Source organism: Coloeus monedula (assembly GCF_965178545.1).
Source record: "Coloeus monedula genome assembly, chromosome: 1".
Lineage (NCBI taxonomy): Eukaryota > Metazoa > Chordata > Aves > Passeriformes > Corvidae > Coloeus > Coloeus monedula.
This window is the reverse complement of record NC_138781.1, coordinates 41,099,642-41,120,525: the sequence shown is the minus strand read 5'-3', so window position 1 is coordinate 41,120,525 and position 20,884 is coordinate 41,099,642. Positions and strand designations below refer to the sequence as shown.

General features: G+C 38.8%; 1 protein-coding gene across 1 annotated transcript in view; it reads right to left on the bottom strand.

The window, feature by feature from the left end:
- RBMS3 (RNA binding motif single stranded interacting protein 3) overlaps positions 1-20,884 on the bottom strand; it is a gene marked incomplete at its 3' end in the record, with an annotated part of 434,832 nt that overhangs the window by 297,824 nt on the left and 116,124 nt on the right. The window contains exon 3 of the mRNA XM_082289239.1: positions 15,012-15,070. Coding sequence (XP_082145365.1) covers positions 15,012-15,070 — 59 coding nt within the window. The remainder of the gene's footprint in view (positions 1-15,011; positions 15,071-20,884) is intronic.

Here is a 20,884-nt window from a genome sequence, read left to right as displayed (position 1 = left end):
TAGTTGACAAACATTTCATTTTTTCACCAAGATTCAGCCCCAAATCTGAAAAGTGATCCAAAAAACCCAAACAGGATATGTTTAAAACAAGCATGCAGGCCAGCCAACATAAATACCAGGAGTATAATGTCCTCTCCAAGTGAGTGGGATACGTACTCCTAGAGGCTGCCACCATCTTAAGCACGTAGTCACGGTTTCACTGAAATAATGGAGATAACATTTTTGACACACAGTCTAGCTGTAATGATCAAATTCATTCCAAGTGCATCAGACCCGTGAACACTACCTTTACATCATCATGAAAGGGAGAGGAAGCTTTTCAAATATATCCTCAGGCCTGTGATATTTCTAAGAGTCCTATAAAACAAAATACCGAGGTGCAGGGCTCAGTATAAGCAGCAGCATTTGTGGGTTCTGTAACAGTGAGCTTATATGCATCCTTTGTCCTAAAATGAACTTTGAAGCACCAGGATGCCTCAGAGCTGACACGTTTTTCATCAAGATTGATTTTAGTGAAACTCAAAGCCTTATTCAGCGCTGTGCTTCAGCATGCATCTAATACTAAGGATACACATCCTGAGGTGGCCCCATCTTATGTTCAGAAAATTCAAAAAGCAGAGTAAATGACACATGCAAAATGGAAACATTAATGAGTTCAACCCTACTGTCAACTTCAAATGTCAGTGCCAATCTTGATAATTAAACTACTCTTTCTAGGAAAGTTTATCACCAGATCAAAATTATAGTTTTAGTTATTATTTATGAATTGAGCCTTGTATAACTTATACTTAAAATGTGCAGAATTGTTTCTTCCTGCATCATAATGATTCAAGGTGTTGTATAAGATGGACTGAGACATCAACTTCTCATAAAGTACTTCAACACACATACACTCATATTTACATATATCTCCATATATATCACAAGCTCCTTGATAGCACTGCTCTGCAAAGGGCAACTGAAGCCTTAGAACTGAAGGCCTTCTTTAGCCTAACTCAGGTATTTCCCAACAATGTCTCTAATAGAACAGACTAGACCTTCAATCTTTGGATCTCTACCAGAGAGGAGATAACCTATAATATTAGATCTTATTTCTGTTTTCTGAAGGAACATGGGGGGGTATTCAATTTATAAAATAAATAAAACAAGTAAAATAAATAACAAAGCACAATTTTCTATATGCCAATCCAAACATTTCTGTATTGCTAAGTTCTGTCCATTTAAATCATTATTTACCAGGATAAAATAACAGATACTGATGAAGCATGTAAAAAGAAAGGCATAGGGGAGATTTACAGAACAGCTAAATTTTCTGAGGTTAAAGGGGACCTACACTATAATTATAATGGTACCTTTTCCCCATTCTTTTCTAAAGTTGTATGTAAATTCAAACCAAATGTTGACTGGAAATTTTTTCCCCTTTTACATTCCACTTTTCTTCTCCCTTTCAGGAATGCCAAACCCAGAAGCCAAGTGTCAGTAAAGACTGTCCAAATTAAAACAAAAATTCTGGTTTCACTTAGTCCTAAGGGTAACATGTGCTTCCACTCTTCCCTAAAACACAGTGAGAACATGGGGCTTTAAAAGTGTAATCTGAAAATCCTATTTTCTTACAAGCCTTATTAATATGAAATGACTTGGTGACACTCGAAACTTACACTTAAAATAATAGAAGAACATTTCATAGCCATTCCTCTGCCTTACCCTCACTTCCAAAACACAGCAAGCTCACCTTGCTGGGCTTCTGAAGGTTAATTTTACAAAACCCATTTAGGAGTTGGTTTTTTTCTTTAATGTGCAAACCTGCAGACATTTCCTAGGCCTCACACTGGCAAACACACAGGTAATTTGCAAGGAGATGAACCGTAACAGAGCCACACTTCACTCCTCCAGCTCCTGCTCCCAAGCATTTCAGCCAGCCATCACAGCTTCCCCCACACACTCCCATGCACCCCAATGCAGGCCTGCCTAAGGATGAGTGAGACAGTTGCCCTCTATTTGAGTTCAAAAGCCAGTCCTTTTTCTTCGAAGAGCTGCCCCAGAAGCTGTCCTCCAGGTAAAGATTTGCTCAGAGAGGCTGTAGATAATGTTGTGGACTGCCACAGTCCCAAGAGCCCTGAACTGGCATCCAGCAGAGCCCACTTCCCACATCAGCCACAATGACCCCAAGGAGAGCAGTCCTAAAGGGAACGTGTCTCCCAGCTCCCTCCCCAGCTCCTTGTGGGGGTGCAGCTATTGAGACTATTAAAGCAGTTGTATGAAAATACATCTTACAATATTTGCCTGACTCCAGATGCAGAATACTGGGGGAACTCCTAGAAATAAGTGCATGCATTCAGACAAGAATCCTGACCCTACTCTCAAGCAGACTCGTGACACAACTCCCCTTGTCATAAAAACTGAGTTTGCTCCACCCTCCGTACCAAAACTTGGCTGCTCTGGTGGTCAGAAACTCTCACCCATATTGAATCATGGCCTGTTTACTCTCACTTATCCTTGCTGCCAGCATTGTGGCCACTTTTTTTTCCCTTGCCTAATACCTGATACTGATTTCTTCACAGACATTCCTGTTTTGTTCTGGTTCTGTAAATATTCTTTTAAATGCTACATCTTCCATTCCTCACCAATCCTTCTCTATACTCTTGTGAGTAAGAAGAACCTCAGCATTTCCAAGAACTAAATTGAGGCCACAGTAGCATGAGTCTGACTGCATGAAAGAAGGAACAAACTAGCTTTTGTCTTTAGGGCAGCAACAGGAGGGGAGGTCAAATAGGTTACCTGGATAGAAAAAAGTGGTAGGAACAACCCTATCAAATACTTCGGGAGAAGAAATTAAAGTGGGAATTAACTAATTTACTATGCCAGCTATCATTTTTTCCCCATGGGAAAGCTGCACACAAGTGCAACAGGCCCAGGTCTATTAGGGCAGCTGCCAGTTCAAGGCAGGACTCAGGTGGGAAGGCAGGATGTAATCCAGTGCTGGGTCTTTTCCACTGAGAGCTGCTGACATTGCATCTTCTTGCACTGAAAGTGTCCCTCTAGAACTTGGAGCTAACCAGAAGGAAGGAGCAGGTTGGAATGATGACAATCTCTCTCTCCAGGCAAGCAGATGGAGGAATAGGTAACCTTTGAGAAAATCAGAAGGTGATCACTAGATCTATTCCTCTTGCAAACAAAACAACAGGCTGGAGAACCTAAGTGGACAAAACAAGTGGCAAAGTAACCATGGAGTCACTCAAATGCAGTGCTGACAATACAACTGAAACATTAGTGGCTCCCTAAGTGTTTTAACCCTTAAGAAATAAGATGGGTGAATTAAATACATAGTACAGTCAGAAAACAGTCACAGAAAAGCAGTGAAAGCAAGGCAATGAGCGGATCATAACACCAAGATCTAACATGCATGGCAAAGACAGAGCAAGCTGTGCTGGTGGGGTAGAAATGATCAGACAAAACATGGCAGTGAGCAACACACAACCTGCAAGAACTGAAATGCAGGACAATACAGAAAAGCAGTAAGTGGAGTGCTCATAGAGGACTTTTATCATCCCTACACAGATTGAGAAAAATGGGATGTATTGCAAAGATCGCATTTTTAGGTGCTGTTTCAGAGTGCTTAGGAAACCCAGAACAGATGCAACTCTTAATTTTAAATGACCACAGAGAAGGTTATAGGAAAAATTGACAAAAGTGTACGCTAACAAATTGCAACAACAGATGGTATTCACCCTCCCAGTTTGAAAAGAGCTCCAGGATGTAATAACTGACTACACACACTAAGAAGTGGTGTGCAGTTTTTTTTTTTTTCTAAAAGTGACTTTGTACCTGAGGGCTGGGAGGTGGCATACATGGTCCCAGTGTTCTGAAAACATCCCAGGTAAGATCCAGGTACGTAAAGATCTGTAAACTTGATGTCCGATCACCAGAAATTACAGAAACAGAGTAAAATCAATGGAAATACAATATGTGGAAAGAGTTAACCGGGCTTTCGTAGGTTTGTCTCACAGACCTATTGGAGTACTTCGAAAAGGTCAATAAGCCTGTGGGTAAGGGTGATCCAGCTAATACAGTCTGCTCAGATCTCCAAAGACATTTGACAAGCCCCTCACAAAAGGCTTCTTAGGAAACTAAGCAGCCATAGCTTAAGAGGGAAAGTTCCTGGATAAACAATTGGTTAAAAGATAAAAACAGAGGGTAGAGGGCATGATCTTTCTTACAAGGGGGAAACAGCACCAATGGACTTCCAAATGGAACTTTGCCAGGACCCATACTGCACAACTTGCTTCTAAGTGACAGGAAGAGGCTAAGCAGTGAGGTGACAAGATTATTTAGGAGACAAAACAGGAGAGGCATCTGTGAAGAACTGCAGAAGGACCTTATTAAAGTAAGCAACTGGGTAATAAACCAGAAGAAGAAATTAAATGTAGATAAGTGCAGTCATGCACATGGGAGAAAATTCTGGTTTTACATTATGATGCCCTTGCCCTTTGAAATGTCCATAAAAGTGTCAACTTCCTATTTGCTCAAAAAGGCCAACTGGATTCCAGGAATTATTACAAAAGAAGCAGAAAGCAAGGCAAAGAATATACAGCAGACATATCTACATATATTTCCCTGTCAGCCCCTCCTCTCCCATAACTTCTGAACTGACTGACCCCATTCAAGCAAATTTGACAGAGGTAGCAATCTTGAACACTTTTAAATTCCAAAACCTCAATCTCATTATTAGACATTGGTGAAAACACAGCAGAGGTTTGTTAATCCCAGCAGCCTCAGAAGGATTTTTTGCACAGCATACACCCCTCTCCTTTAAGTGTAACAATTTTACCACTTCTGCAATAAATTCCCAAGAAAGTAGAGCATGGCAGGCAGAGCTATGCAATTCTTTCTGATGTAAGAACTCAAATTCACCCCACTTGATAAATATGTATGTCTCCAAAACTCCAAGCATATTTAATGTCTGTTCCATTACTTTCTTCTCTAATAACTGTCTATAGTAGCAATAAAACCCCGTTTCTATTTATAAAGAAAATTACTGAAGTAAATGCAACAAATAAACAAAAATAAACACTAAAATTCTGAGCACAGGGGGTTTTTTTCCCCCCTCAGTTTTGGGGCTTTTTCTAAAGATATCTTCCATCAATTATGTGGAATTTACCCTGCAATTTACTGTGAGCTGAAGTGACTGACAAGAGCAACCAAGATACCTCAGGCAAACCAGGTCACTCAGACTTCTTCTTGCTGCTTTGTGATTAAAGGTTGACCACAAAAACCTTTACTTTATGCAGATGCCATGCTTGGTTGGTTAAATATGCAGGCAATTAACATAGAGATAACATGCATTTAAATGGAGGTCCCATTGACCCCCATCTCCTGACTGAAACCTTTGCTCTGAAAGCAAACAGCTTAGCAAAAATATTCAATTAATAAAAAGCCATGAAGGGCAACAAGTCCATTTCAATTAATTTAAAAATAAATAGTGTTTACTGCTCCATATTTAATAAGTTAATAAAAAACAACAGCACAACTAATATCCCAAGCAGCAACAGAATGCACCTGAAAGATCTTTATGATATGAAGATCATATAAAAAACCCAACTCTTTTTGTCCTTTGTTTAGAATGAAACAGAGTATTATGTAAGCAATGACACAAAGAAAGCCAGCTGTTTTATACATTTGAGCCCCTTCTTTCTTGCCTCTGCCCATGTCCTATCCCAACTGTGATGCTACAACTTGCTGCAGTGACTCCCATTCCTCTCTTCAAGCATTCCCTACCATTTCCACCCTCTACTCTCATACCTGTACCTCCCTCACAAACTCCTTGTTGGCCAAAACCAGCACAAGCTCTGGTTCCACCACAGAGGAGCAACCAGTGAGTTACTTTAGTTACTTCAGGTAGACCAAAACGAAAACCATCCTGCATTTCTTGTAGAGAAGCACTGAGTGTCAATTCTACATAGCTGCCCATTTTCTGAAAATATTTAACTTGGTTCTATTCGAAAGTCCCAGCCTTCTTTTGCTTTCAACTGGACAATAAATTGTAGACTTCTATGTGGATAAAAAATTGACAGCTTGGAGACTCTGAAATTGGAAACAAAACTAAGAAAATTTAACAATTTTTAATTTTTTATTAAAACTTATAGTTTGGGGGTCCAGAGAAACCACATATCACACCACTGCCATCTAATGGAAGAAAACATCAGCCAATTATTGGTCCTGGAGAAGACCCAGTCAGACAAAAACTATTTCATCAAGTAGAAGAGTCATTTCTAGCACCCCTAACATGGCCTCCCTTCTTTTCTCATCTATAAACTTAGCTCTCCTCAAAACATTCTGGGTTGAAAAAACTCACTAAATGTTATCCAAATGTATGATTATTCTCAAGAGAGCTGAAAGACTGATTTGGGTTTTTTGTTGGGTTTTTTTGTTTGTTTGTTTTTTGTGGAGAATTCAGTAATTTAAAGAAATGCCATTTAACTCCATTCAAAATCCTAATATTACTTATGATTGTGGACCCTGCTCTTTTTCAAAGACCTGGGCTGCAAAGTCCACAGGACAAAGTTGCCTTTTAATTAGTTTTTTATAGAGTACAATTGTTTTATGTACTGTTGATTAGCACCTAGAGCTTTAGTGCTCACATAACTGTATATGGCTACCACAGCCTGAATAGATGGAGCAATATTAATAATGCCTGCCAGTTCCTTCCCCAGAACTGGTGTGGGTGGGTTTTTTGATCAGCATTGAGCAAGCTACATCTTTATTGCTGGCAGTTATGATTTTTCTCCTGTGCTGCACATCTATTCATGTTTGAGCAATCCTGCACCATCTCCAGACAGGCAGCCCTCAGACACCCAGAAAGACAGATGTAATAAAAATGATGGCATGGTCTCTTAGTGTTCCATTTTCACAGTATACTCTCGACCAAGAAAGAGAACATTTACTTAATTCACTTGGGTAAGAGAACGCTACTCTTCGAAACAAAAGCGGGGGATGTGCAGTAACAGGGGAAAAGCGAGCAGTGACCTCTCTGCTGGCAAACCACAGAAGTGAAGTCACGCTGTAATTCACAGATCTAATTCAGAATGCTTCCTCTTGAGTACCCACGTTCAATAAGAGCCTGTCAATTGGATTCATTATCAAATTGTCACTATATCAAGACAGCATGTGTTTTGCATATGCTGTATGCTCTGGGAGAGCCTAACAGAGTCAGCTCTAGCAAAACTAAGGAGCTGGACACTGTCCTCCTCTTGCCTCTGCCCCAGGTTTCTACTGGTCAGCTGCTGCTGAGGACTTGAGACTTCTGAGAAAGTAACTTCTGAACAGAGTACTGTTGCTTTCAGAAGAGATGACCTGCCTTCAAGCAACTAGAGGCCAAACAGATTTACTGGTGTATAGGATGCTGTATCAGGGGGTCAGAAAAAAAAGTTTAATAAAAGTGATTCTTCAAGACAGTTGAAAAAGCTGAGGCATTGTAAGGAAGCTTTCAACAAAGCTGATTATGAGCCACTGTTCAGATTAAAAAAAAAATGCTCTTCTGTTCATTTCTGTGATATGAAATAGGTATTTTCAAGTCTGCTGAGACTACTAAGAGCCTACTAGCATTACCCAGTCCCAAAATGCATTTCAAGTGCATGCTAAGCTATTGGCAAAGTTTTAAACAGACCAATGAATCAAAACATTAATCACTGTGTATAAATGGAAATTCTACTTTTTTATTTCTCTGGAAGGAAACAAAGTTAAACCAATTTTTTGTCAGTGATATGGACCTGCAGATTTTGGAAGCAGTAAATTAAGAATAATCACAGATTAGATATGTCACAAAATACTTGAGCATCTTGGGTCTCCTTACAGAAAATATTTGCTAGGCCATGAGTTCATTTACGAAAAGATAATGACGCAGGAAATGTTTTCCTTAATTGCAAAGAAGCCATTTAAGAAAGTGTCTGGGGAACTAATTAGGAAGGAGTTTCCTCTGTAGAGGACCTGGCTTTAAACCCAATAAACAATTTTTAGAGGTCTTGCTTGAGACAGAGCACAGTTTAGATGCAGTCAAGAATGTTCGTTGAGGTGCAGCAGCATTTTGCAGACATTGGGGCAGGTCCTCACCACGGTGACGCAGTGGCCAGTGCTGGCATGCTCCAGCTACAATGACTTGCTGGGCACAACTCATTGAATCCTTTCCTATTCCACTTCAGCAGATGTGAAAAGCACTCGAATACATACAGACAGGAGAATATCTACCTCCAAGCTGAAGTGATATTTCGCAGAACACTTGCACATTTGCCAAGACATAATAATGCCTGCTGGCCAAACCAACAGGTGACAGGAAAATTGCTTTGTTATAATACCTAAACATCCATGAATACATCATCTGTAAATTCAAGGAGACAACTATGTAGTTATTTTTTTATATATATATGCAGCTTTCCCACCTCCCATATAGTTTCTGGTAACTTCCTAAAGTGGTCAGATTTACAGAGCATCATAGCTCATGAGCCCAGAGATCAAACAAGCTTCTATTTGCTAAGCTAGGGTGTGAATTTACACTTCATTTGTTAGAGAACAACCTCATGTTTTTTTATCGGCAATTCTTTTCACTTCATTTTGATGTATGCCTGCCATCATGGTATTTAGATGTCTCCTTTAGGTATTTTTTCCTAAAACTTGACTCTTGGTCTCATGTGGTTCCACAGTAATATCACTTTTTAATTTAAACAGAAAAAAATATTATTTCAACCTTTACTTATAAAAACCACAGGAGTGAAACTAAAAAACCACTGAAGTTTAAAAAAAAACCCCAGAAAACAGACTAAAAAACCTCCAAATATTTACAAATTTTAAACAACTAGCCTCATACTGTTTAATGTAGCTTATCAAAACACATAGCATTGCTTTTTTCCTTTCAACTGTTTCAAAGTGGGGATTCATTGACACTGTTGAAGACTTTGTCCTTCTAGCCCTGGAGATCTGGCTTTATCAGCTGGCTTGCTAACCAAAAGTAGTACCACTCAGCATAGTTTGTGGACTCTGTCCAGGAGACCCAGGAACAGAAGGACCAGATCAGTTGTGGCTGCTACTGGTCAATAGTGAGATGGATCAGCAGAGCCACAGACAAAACTTGCCAAGCTCCTGCCCCACACTCAGCACGTGCCCGGCTTTCACAAATGCCTCACTCTCAGAAAACCTGCTGAACTAAAATATTCCATATCGCTACACTTGTAATAACTTGAGAACTTTTATGACACTGATTACATAATGCTTTGGAGTGGGTCAAAAAGGAAAAAAAAATGCAAACAAAACTAATGCACAAAAAATCAGCACATCTATTGCTACTCTGGCATCGAAAACAGGACTGATTTATTAGCTACACAAGTCTAGAGTTTCAAACTTAAATAAGTCTGTTTTACAAATTACTTACTTTCTACAAGATCCATTTCCCCTTGAAGCACACTGTGCATGCCCTCCTAGTGTGAACAGTTTACAGTCTGTGATCAGGCACAGACCTACTTGTCTGGATTTTTTTCCCTTTCAAAATGGCAATTCTGAGAATCATAAATTACACAGCACAGTTATTGTAATTTGAGCTTATTCCCAATAAATAAAACTTATTAACTAAATAGCTTTCTATGTAGCTTAGCTCTTTCCCACCAGCTTATTTTACATAGACTTGCTTCACATTGCTAGTCACAACCAAATTGGGCCATCTCAACGATAAGAATATTAATTTAAAAATATGAAGTAAAAATGTGTAATTTTATTTAATCACAAATAACCTTCACTCTTCATAGAATATGTGCAGAAAATACTCTGTTAAATTCAAAGTTTTGAAAGTATTTTATCTAACATACATACCAAGGTGTATCTACTGTATGATTGTAAGCTTTGTTTATCAGAACACCAGAGCAGAAGCCTCCAGCTCATTAAGCTCCAATGCATTAGAGTATTTAGGGATGCTGGTGAACTTAAGCAGATGAGTAGCAACACTACACAAGACAGGACAGACTCCTTTTGGGAGATATGAAACACCACTTTATCATGCCATTCCAATTATCTCCAGCATTTATAGTAAGCCTCCAGTTATTCCATTTTTGTTACACAAATAAACTCTCCATTTATAAAATAGGTCATGGTAAATTTTAAGTCCTGGTCTGAAAAACAGCAAGGCAACTGGAGAAATAAAATTGTATGTGATATATGGTGGGTTAACAAAGATGACTTCATGGCATTTTTTTTTCATAAACCTACCACAATCCTAATGAGTGCATATCTGCATCCCCAGTTTTCTTATTTTAAAAAGAAATAGATCATTGCTAACGTTTCTCAATAAGAAAAATGGCATAATGAAATATTAAAATTATAAACAGAATCACTTTAGTTCCCCTTGTCATGTTAAGCACATTTCTCTCCTAAGACTAACACTGCTATTCAACAAATCAAGTCACCCATGGTTTGAAAAAATGTACATAAAATGAAGAATGTACCACCAAAGTGTTTGTCTCCTACAAATTAATGTGATTCATAGGTTTTATTTATTAAAAAAAATAATTCCTACAGGTGGGATTTCAGACTTTTAGTCATTCTCCTGTGCTCATCTTCTAAGGTACTAGCAAAATACTCAAAATCATGCAAGCCCCTGATTAAACCAGGAAGCAAATCTGCATGCATGCAATTACAGTGTCTGCAAGGGCAGACGCAGATGACAGTAATTCATACTCTAAGAAATGGGCTTGTGTATTTGGCAGATTAACTGTTCTGTATTCCATTGCAATGAGGTATGGAAACTGTACTGTGAAACAACCATTACTCATTCCCTCAGCTCTGAGCACGTAGGTCTATCAAAGGCAAGCCAGGCTGGAGAGGGTGGGCGGCGAGGGCTGGAAAGAGAAGAGTCTACACGTTTCAGATTAACACTTCTCTTGAATGGTTTCTTTTATTTCATTTCCCCAACTTTTTAAATTAGCAAATACAGTAGGCCCAGAAGGGAAATGTGCAAGGGGAAGAGGGAGAGAGGGGAGGGAAAGGGAAAAAGCAAAAGCAGCCAAACCTCTCCAACTTGTTCATTAGGGGTTTTGTGTTTGAACATCTGAATGAATCATGTGTCTGTTTTTCATTATTCTCCACATTTATTTGTTCTTCGCTTTGTTCGGAGATTTCTGGCCATGTTGTCATGACTGTGCTTATTTTGTTTTATATATTGTTCTATTACAGGGTGATTGTTACTTCTCCTCTGCCTCACTGAGCAGTTATCCCACCAACAAAGAGCAATCTGAAAATGAGAGGTTATGTCAAAAGGTGTCCCTAGTGAACTCCCTTGCAACCTATACGATTACTTTAGATCCAACTGCTTAATTCATACCAGGGAGAAATCCTTAGATAACACTGCTCCTTATCATGACAGGAATGTTGTGGGTATCTCTTTAAAAATCTGAGGAATACTGGAGAATGATTTAAAGTACATTGCCAGGTGCTTTCCTCATCTTTCCAAGAGGAAACCTAACATTTCTTGCTAAGCACTAACCTATTTTAACAGATCTGCTGTTACATGGAGGTTTTGAAATAATTTCCTCACTAAATTAAGTATTTCTACTTTAAGCTTTACCTTATACCTTGGTCAACACACAAATGACACTGAAATAAATTCTGAAATCACTAATCATGTGATAATTTCTATCATCGCCTTGAATTTAATCTACCCTACTTCACTGGATACACATATCAGGATGATGTGTTCATTTAACAAGATAATCTCGTACTTGGCAGAAAGTGAGTGAGACCCAAAAGACAGGAAAGGAGCAAACAAATAGCGTGGCTTTTTCCTGCTTGTTGTTTGAATATTGGGTTAGGTTTGGGGGTTTTTTTTGGGTTTGGGGGAAAGGGGGTTGTGTTGTGAGGGGCTTTTTGGTGGTGGTTGCTGTTGTTTGTTGTTTTTTGTCGGGTTTTTCTAGGGAATAGATGTAGACTCCACTGTGTTAGAGACAGTTTCAACTTCTGGAAAAATCTTGGAGCAAACAGTTGTACAAATCCATTCACAGACTTTCAAAGGTGGTGATTAGTCCTATGCAGCATGGATTCAGAAAGAGTAAAAAATGTCTTGTAATAATTTTGTCTATACCAGCACATAAACTGGTATGTAACCAGTCTTATAAATAGCTCAGTATCATGTATTTTAGTTAAACCTTGCTTCTCTTTCATAACTTAAGCAGATAATAGAAAAAAAGGTCTAGCTGAAAATGCTGTGAAGTAGGTGTTAAACTGATCAGAAGATGCAATTTAAAGACGTTCTCAATGGCTCAATATTGCACTACCTGGTGTACTGAGAGGGTTTCCTCAACAGTCTTCCCCAGGTCTGTTATTATTCACTCTTTTCCACATTATCTTGTCCAGTGTATTAGAGAAACCATTTATTAACTGTGAAGAGGAGACTAAAGAGGTAAATGCTGCAAGCACTCTGGAGGCTTAAGGTTATACTCAAATCTTAGTAAATTAAGGAGTATCTAGGAAAAAATAGGATAAAATTAAATATAGACAAATGAAAAGTTCTAGTTCTAGGAGGGAATAATCAACAACACAGAACAGCGCCTGTGTTGGAATGCCTGGCTGGCAGCAGCACTGCAAGAGAGTAACAGAACCAGGGGCTGCACAGTATCTGTCAGCATAAACCAGCACCATTTTTCTCATGTAACACCCTGTGCCTCAGAGGTGCATCTGTATTTTAAATACACTGTTATTTATATGTATACATCAACAAAGAGGAGACTCATGATCACAGAGAAGACAAATGAAACCCCTCTGTACTATTTAAAATGATAGAAATTAGGCCATCTAAAAATCCTATGCCCAGTTCCAAGTTCTTCAAGTAAGGAGTGAGCTGATTAGAGAGAGACCAGCTAAGTGCAATATATTCAGAAATTTAAAACAAATTGCCTTTAAGGAAAAAGTTAAAGGACTAGTGTTTCATCTAAGGAAAAGATAAGGCAGATGCACATCAGTCTCCAAATATATATGTTTGCTGCAAAAAGGAAAGGAATACACTGCTCTACATGTCCACTGGGGATAAGAAAAGAAGCAATAGCCTTAAATTGCATCAAGAGAGATTTGGGTTAGACATTAGGAAATGCTTCATAATAGTGAGAAGAGGAAGTGTTATCACAGACTGCCTGACGAGCTCAAGGAATCTCCACCACTGGACGTCTTTGAGCGAAGGTTACAGAAATACCCCTCAGCAGTGGATTAGAGCTGATCCTGCCCCAAGGCAGGTCCTGACCTCTTCAGGTCCCTTCCACTTCTGATTCCTGAGAAGCTTTTTCTTTTTTTCTGGCAGCCTTACTGAAGAAAAAGGAAATTGTACCCAGCATTTAAAGCAGTAAACATCTTTTTATGCCATAAAACATACTGTTAATAAATCCAATTATGTTTATGATCTTTTAATGGCACCACTTATGTCATAAAGATCCGTCTTTGAAAATACAAATAGATATCTCTGCCCTACAGTGTAATACAACAGCATGAAAGCAAACTTTCAGAAAATTCCAACTGATTGTTATATGTCTCCTATTAAAATAATCTTAAAGCTAACTATAATATAAAGAACACCAAACCCAGATGTTTTTATTTCTCAAAATTCTACCATTCATATTCTTTACAATATTTTCACTTCACATTTTGTGTTTCACAAACAGATCCACTCCTTTCCTTGTTTACTACTGGCAGTGGGAGCAAAGGAAATTCTGCTCACAAGGGTATTCCTTCATAATGCAATCCAAAAAAAGCCAAAAACCCCACCAAATCCCAAACACAATGAGGTCTTGTTCCTGGTGTGATATTCAAAGAAATACAGAGTGATGTTATCCAAATTCTGCCAGAAGAGTGCCCCAAGGAAATAAAACGCATGTTCAGGCCAAAGCAAATGCATGGCAGAGCACCTTATGACAATGGCCCATGACCAACTGGGTTGGCAGAGTTTTCTAAGACTAGAACTGCAGTCTTCCAACTTGCTTTTCTCCTGAGTACCTAATTAGTGCTGTTTCTGGCATGCAATAGATAAAGTCACACACTTCTACAAACTTCAAAAACATCTTTGGTACAGGTGGCAGGATTTTGTCCCCATCTCATAATTTCCCCAGAAGGCTTCTCTGCTGCTTCTCTTCACCCCATATCTGGCTACTCACAAGATAGTCCAGAACTGCAATGCCTTCTCTTTTTACTAACACATATAGAAACATATAGAAATGTTCTTCTTTTCAGAAGAACCCACTCGAATAGGTCTTATTACTCCAAAAGGATTCTGTACGCCACTAGCGGAAAGCTACAGAATCATTTTAAAGCACAGCTTCTCCCCCACAGACTCAGTGGCATTGCAGACTCATAAATGAGTAACAATTCTAGTCCCGAAATGCTACTACACACGTTAGTCAATATTTTTCTCAGCAAATATAGCTATACACACACACACACACACACACACACAAAACATGCTATATTTCATTTAAAAATATTTTCATACGTTAGCAGAAAAATTAGGAACATAAAACTGGAAGAGCAATTATTTTTATATCTTGGTATTGCAACTTGTAGATCTATTTGTGTCATAAAAAATATTTTCTTCTTCCATTAGCATAGGCCAAGACTTCACAAAAATATAAAAATTGGACCAGGTTTTCCTTGGGAAACTTTTCCCAAAGGTTTCTCAGTTTTATATAGAAAATAAATTTGCATCACTGATGATATCATTCAAATAAGACAGAACTATGTGGTTAGAAGGTAATTTACTCTTCTGCTGAAGCAATTTGATACTTGTTCTGATTTGTGATTTTCATTTTGTTTGTTAATGAAAAAAATTAATGAGCAATGTTCCTGGAAGCACAACTCAAAGCTTTGGCATTATTAAATATGTTTGTAATATACTGTGCATTATGTTGATTGCACAGTTGGAGCCAAAGCTTTGGCAGTCAAGCCACCAGTCAATCATTCAAACTGATAATGAATTCACAGGGTGGACACTTTGCACGTACCTTTGCACTGATTCGTGTTTTTGTCAAGAATTGCCTTTGTGGATACAATTTTCCCATACCTATGGAGAAAACAAAAATCAGAGGTACATGTTACTATATTTTAGTAAAGTACATAGTGATTTTTGCATGCATGTAATACATATCCTAGGAGGAGGTCTACAGGTCTCGAAAAATGTTCATCTGATAATCCTGGAGATGTTCCTTATGCCACTAGTTCAAACACCTTTAGAGTTCCCCTGAAGAGCAGTTGCCACATCCTGTCCATCTCTGGTCCATGCACTGCCAGCACAAATGCCAATCATAGTAAGGATTTCACTGAGACTAGTTAGGAGGTTTCTTTGACTAAAATAATTTTTTAATAGTTTGTTTAGTTTAACTACAGAGGGACCACATTCCTTCAGGATTAACAAAAATGCAGGAAATACGGTGATTTTTTATATGCATGCACGCACAGCTGTGCTCATGTGTGCATCCATGTCTAAGTATATGCACTCTATCTAGTTTCGATAAACAGAGCCTTTGAGGTTTGTGTGCATCTCCCAACTCTTTCCAAGATGAATGTTAACACTCATTTGAATTTATATCACCTCCCATAGATAGCGTGGCACTGCACTGCAATTTGATAAACTTAGCATGGTGAAGAGGGAACTCAAGCAGCTACAACTTGTTACATTCAACAACTAGACCATAAAATAGGTATCTGTGTTTACCTCACAGAGGTTAAGACTAAAAATGCAGACTTAATAGTAAGTATCACAAAATCCTGGTAAAAGATCACAGAAGATGGCATTTATGGATGAACATAAGACATCAGAAGAGTAAGTAAAATAATCACTGATACATTTTTGTTGGTCTTCGTTGAAGAGAACCTCCCTTAAAATGCCCTTTCCCGCATTTTTTTTTAAAAGCATTATTGATACTCTGATATATTGGGCTTTCATTTGAAGGACTTTTCCATGAAACACAAGTTTCTACATCCACAAAGGACATATTACTATGAAAGATTTAATAAAACTATATCTCCTTGTTGCAAAGCAACACCCATGGAAAATAACCAGCATCAATTATAAACCATTGAAATGTATAGTAGACAAATGCTTATTTGCTTAATCTTTATTAACAGCAATATAGACTTGGTGTTAGTGACTTCTACTTGAAATCCAGAAACCAGGATGTGGAAAACCTTGCTGCTCTTCCCTTCTCTGCCTCAGGAGGAAGGCCACACTCTTCTCTGTCCTATGGGCCTGTAGACAACCTCAGGAAATCAGTCAAAAATAAAAAGGAAAAAAAATACACACGCCCCAAAAAAAACCCAAAACAAAATCAAAAAAACAGGGAGACAAAAAGGGAATGGTACCACAACAGAGTGTAAAAGGGACTCTTGGGTTTCAGTCTGGGACCCAGAAAACATTTAAATACTTCATGAAGGGGACTAGCACCAATGGGAAAGACTGGGAATAGCCCATGTAAACATACTCTTTGATACCTGCAAAAAATTTGAGGCAATTTTGTGCCTGACAGAAAGTTCTCAGATGAAGTTTCCATACTGCAAGTGACATGTAGCCACTCAGCTTAAGATAAAGGGCACTGTCTCTCCCTCTCTCTTTACTCTGCTTTCGTGAAATGAGACTTTCCATTTCACTGTTTTTCCTTTCCCTAAGAACCCACAAAAGCATTTGCTTCCATTTGACTTTCATTTGGGGAGGAAAAAGCATGTTTTAGTTCATTTGTTTCAGTCTAAAACCAGCCAGGAAGAGGAAAAATGGACCTAAGGGCATTAACAATTTGTGTAAACTAAGTGAAGTCCCAACTCAGCTTTCTTTTAGGAACCAAAAAAAAAGTCATACAAGCCTTCCTCCCCTTCACGTCTTTCCACCCCCTTTTTTTTTGCTGACTCTGTAGTCCAGAAGGATTTTGGGCTCTGCAGGCAGGCACAATCCATTGTTCACTGCATTGTGATGGGTACATGGGCAGGTAGTTGAGAATTTATTCTGCCATAGCTGGCTTCACTCCAACCAAATACTTAACAGATTTAATGCTAACCATGAGATCACATGCTTTTCCAACCTCAGGTGTTTCCAGAACTGGGGCCTTTATACTCACTTATGTTCCACTTAATTTTATAATTCTTCATGGTAGTACCTGAAGTTGACTTTGGCCTCTAAGATATTGGAGCATGTGTCTTGAGAAGGCAAAGCCAAATTCAATTCAGTGATCTATGGCTGTTCAGTGGGTCAACCTACCCACCAGGAAATTTGGCCCATGTGGTGCATCTTCATTTATTTGATTTATTTAGATTTAATATCAAATGCATGGAAAAACATGCAAAAACCTGCCTATCTTGTACAGTAACAGGCTTCAGACAGATATATGGAAAAAGAATCCAACAAAAATCAGTGGCTAACCCACAACAACCTCAAACAGAACACAACCCCTACCTAAACTTCCGCCAAAAACAACTAACACCCAGCCTCCATTTCAGCCCAGCCGCTCCTAATGAATTGATATGTTGTTTCATCCAAGTCATGTGAGAGCTAAAAGTTTACATTTCTTGCCAGCAGAGAAAGGCATTTGTGGTTCCACTGCTTTTATTACAGATTTCACAGAATTATTTGCTATGTACTGCAATCCTGCAAACACTTAGTTACACTAGAGATTTCACTCACAGAATTCTGTTCAGCTCCGGAAACGCTTCCCCCCACATTCAAAGTTATGTGCACACCTTCACGTTTGCAAAAACAGACATCAGAGTGGTAAGAGGCCCCACAATAACAAACACTGTTATAGGCAATTAGCCATATGTCGGCCATTTAATCTAGTGCTATAAACCCTGAGTGCTACCACAAGAAAGTAATTGGAATTAATTTGGACACTGTTTTACTAAATATTTCAAGTAATTATTCTACAGTAATCAGAACATCAGTTCTGATGAAGAATGTTAGTTTGTGTGCTGCACAAAATCAGGAAGGTATTTTGTTCCTGCAAATGCAGTCATATTTCTTTCTCTCATGTGTGAAGAGTAGTATTAAGCTATGTCTCATCTCCAAAGTTGTGTGGCTTTCTGTTTGTTTTACCTTTAATCACAATTAGATTCACCCAGAAGTACAAAAAAAGTATTCTTCAATGGGGATACTCAAAAAAATAAGGATAAAATACATCACAAGAGCTGACCTCTTGTTTTCTCATATTTAAATGGAAATTATTATAAAATTCAACAGCTTGCACACCTGTGTTCTACAAACTACTAATATAATTAATGTAAAAAAATAAAAGGTATGGCTGCCTGTCATGAGAAAATGTGAGCACTATTTAATTTTCTCCTGACTACAGTTCATGGAAGTACTCTTTCAAAGATACCGAATCAAAAATTCTGGTCATAAAAGGATGACTGTAGAATTGAGTTCACCTCAATGCCATATTACCAACGCTTCAAAATAATGGCTGTATCATTAAGGATAACCTACTGCATCACTCTGTCTAACAAAATAGACATAATGAATCTGAGAAATGGCTACCTCAAGAATGTGTCTATTGAGCATCTGAACTGAAATTGCTGTTCAAAAGGTTTCCAGATACTCTTCCTGAAGTGTTATCTAAATGCATAGTAACCACAAACAAAATTCTTCAAGTGCTTTTAAAAAACCTTCTAATTGTTTATATTCAATTATGCTTTTAATTCTTTTTTATGTAATAATAATTTTCATTTAAAACCAGGTGGTCAGATTTTGAAAGAGCTTCCACATCAGGAGCAACTGCACAGACTAGGACTTCACCACATTAATGAAGAACCCATGCAGTGAAATAGTGACTAGTTGTCTTTGTTGTTTCTCACAATATATCCGGACTACCCAGAAAATTACAAAGTTTAAAAACCACAGGTTCCAGAATGAAGAGTTACTTGGGGAACGCATTGCTACAGCCCACACTGATGTCCCACAGACGCATAATTACAAAAAGCTATTGAACAGCATCTAGGAGGAAAAATCTTTCATGAAATTAAAAGCAAAGACATATTTGTGCCCTGGAAGTCACATACCACCAGAAACTGTGAGAGGATACCAGAGTAGCACCATTGCATGTTGTCCCTGTTTTAACATAAGGCACCTCCATGGCTGCTGAAACAAATTCCTATCTGGCCCAGCCCAGCCACTCTTGCATTCCAAGAAAACATTCAGCTGGGGGTGGAAATACCTTCTAACAACCATAACCAATTTTAATTTCTCTTGTATATATCAGTATGGGGTGAAACTGTTCAAGTCATCTGACATACACTATTAAAGTTACAAAAGGTCATTTAGAAACTCTTCACTCACCAACAGCAGTAACTGACCCCATGTCACACAAAAGGCAGAACTAAGGGAAGAGCCCACAGAGCTGTGCACAGAGAAACAATCTCCCTGTTCAGTCCTGGCTATAGAGCTTTGTCAAAAATCACTTTCAAGAGCCCCATCCCATTGCACCCCACATTTTCACCCCACTCAGCAGAGACTCAGGAAAGATGCAAACAATGCAAAATAAGCCCTTAATGTATGTACATCAAAGCAGATCACTTTAAGAGCTTTCAGGCAGGCGGTCGATTACCACTTACACTGCAGACAAAGCTCAACGCGATCATTTCCAGGAAGTTATTTGATAACTGCTGTTAAAATGGAGATAGCTCCTGAAGGAAACCATTCAGTTGTGAGTGATACCCCTTGTAAGATGTATGAACCTTAACCACAGCCAAACCCAAACAGAGGAGAATGTGCTGTCCCAAAGCACACAAGGAATTTGAGCCATTTCTCCTCCTGCCTGTGGGAAGCTAGGGTGCAGGAAAGGTAAGTGGACAGCTAGGATTAGGAGACAAGTGAGATTCAGCTAAGGACTGGCTCAAGGCAGAGGAGCCAGGTGCCACCCTCCCCCACTGCTGGCAGGCAACATGCCAAGGGAGGAAGCCGGCTGAGTGACAGCTGTGACCTGGAGTTGCTGCATCAAAGAATGGATTTCCTAGGAGGCCAGGCTGGTGGGGGCCACTCAAACGTTTTAGCTTTTCCATGTTTTTATGGGGAAAAAAACCCTCTGGGATAGGCACATCATATTCTGTCTTTCAAGGCAACCTCCAGGTTGGCTACAGCTAGTCCTATAACACAAGATATCTGTGGGATCAGACAGCATGAGTCTCTTACCACTCACCCAACTCAGTCCTGCACATGTGTTGCCATCCTCATCTACAAGGCAACGGGTGCACAGGCACGTACAAAATACAGCTTTTACCTGATTCCAACTACTGCTTGTATACTTCAAAAAAAGTGAAGCTTGGAATTGAAACTTGAGTAACTGGTGTACAGAACTCTTCCTTGCTCAGTAAAAACCAGTGGAGTTATCACGTAATTTCCGAGTTCAGAGCTTAACAATTATGTCCCCAGCATTTGAGTTCACTCAAGGCCTCAAGCACTGCTCAGAGCACAATCCACCCAACTGAAAACAGTCTGCATTTCTGGGCATTTAGGTAATGTATGCTTTTATCTTGGGAACTTTTGTACTGGGATGAATTTGACCAGCAGTAATTGGATTTAGATAAGCAACTCTGAGGCGCTTTCATTCTTGGGAATTAATATCTAAATAGTACAACCAGGTTTATTTTGTTTAAAGCAGACTCTATTAGGCAAATCATGGATTTTCGGAGAAAATAAAGCCCACATTATGAAGACCTAAAGTGCAGAAAGAACTGCTGTTGAATTTCTTGGAGAGACATTTTTCCTACAATACACTGCGACATGAACTTACAACATCCAAATACACACAAAAGGGAAATTCACTCCAATTTTTTTTTTTTTTTTTTTTTTTTTTTTTTTTTTTTTTTTTTGCATGATAAGTTCTGGGCATTTCATCTA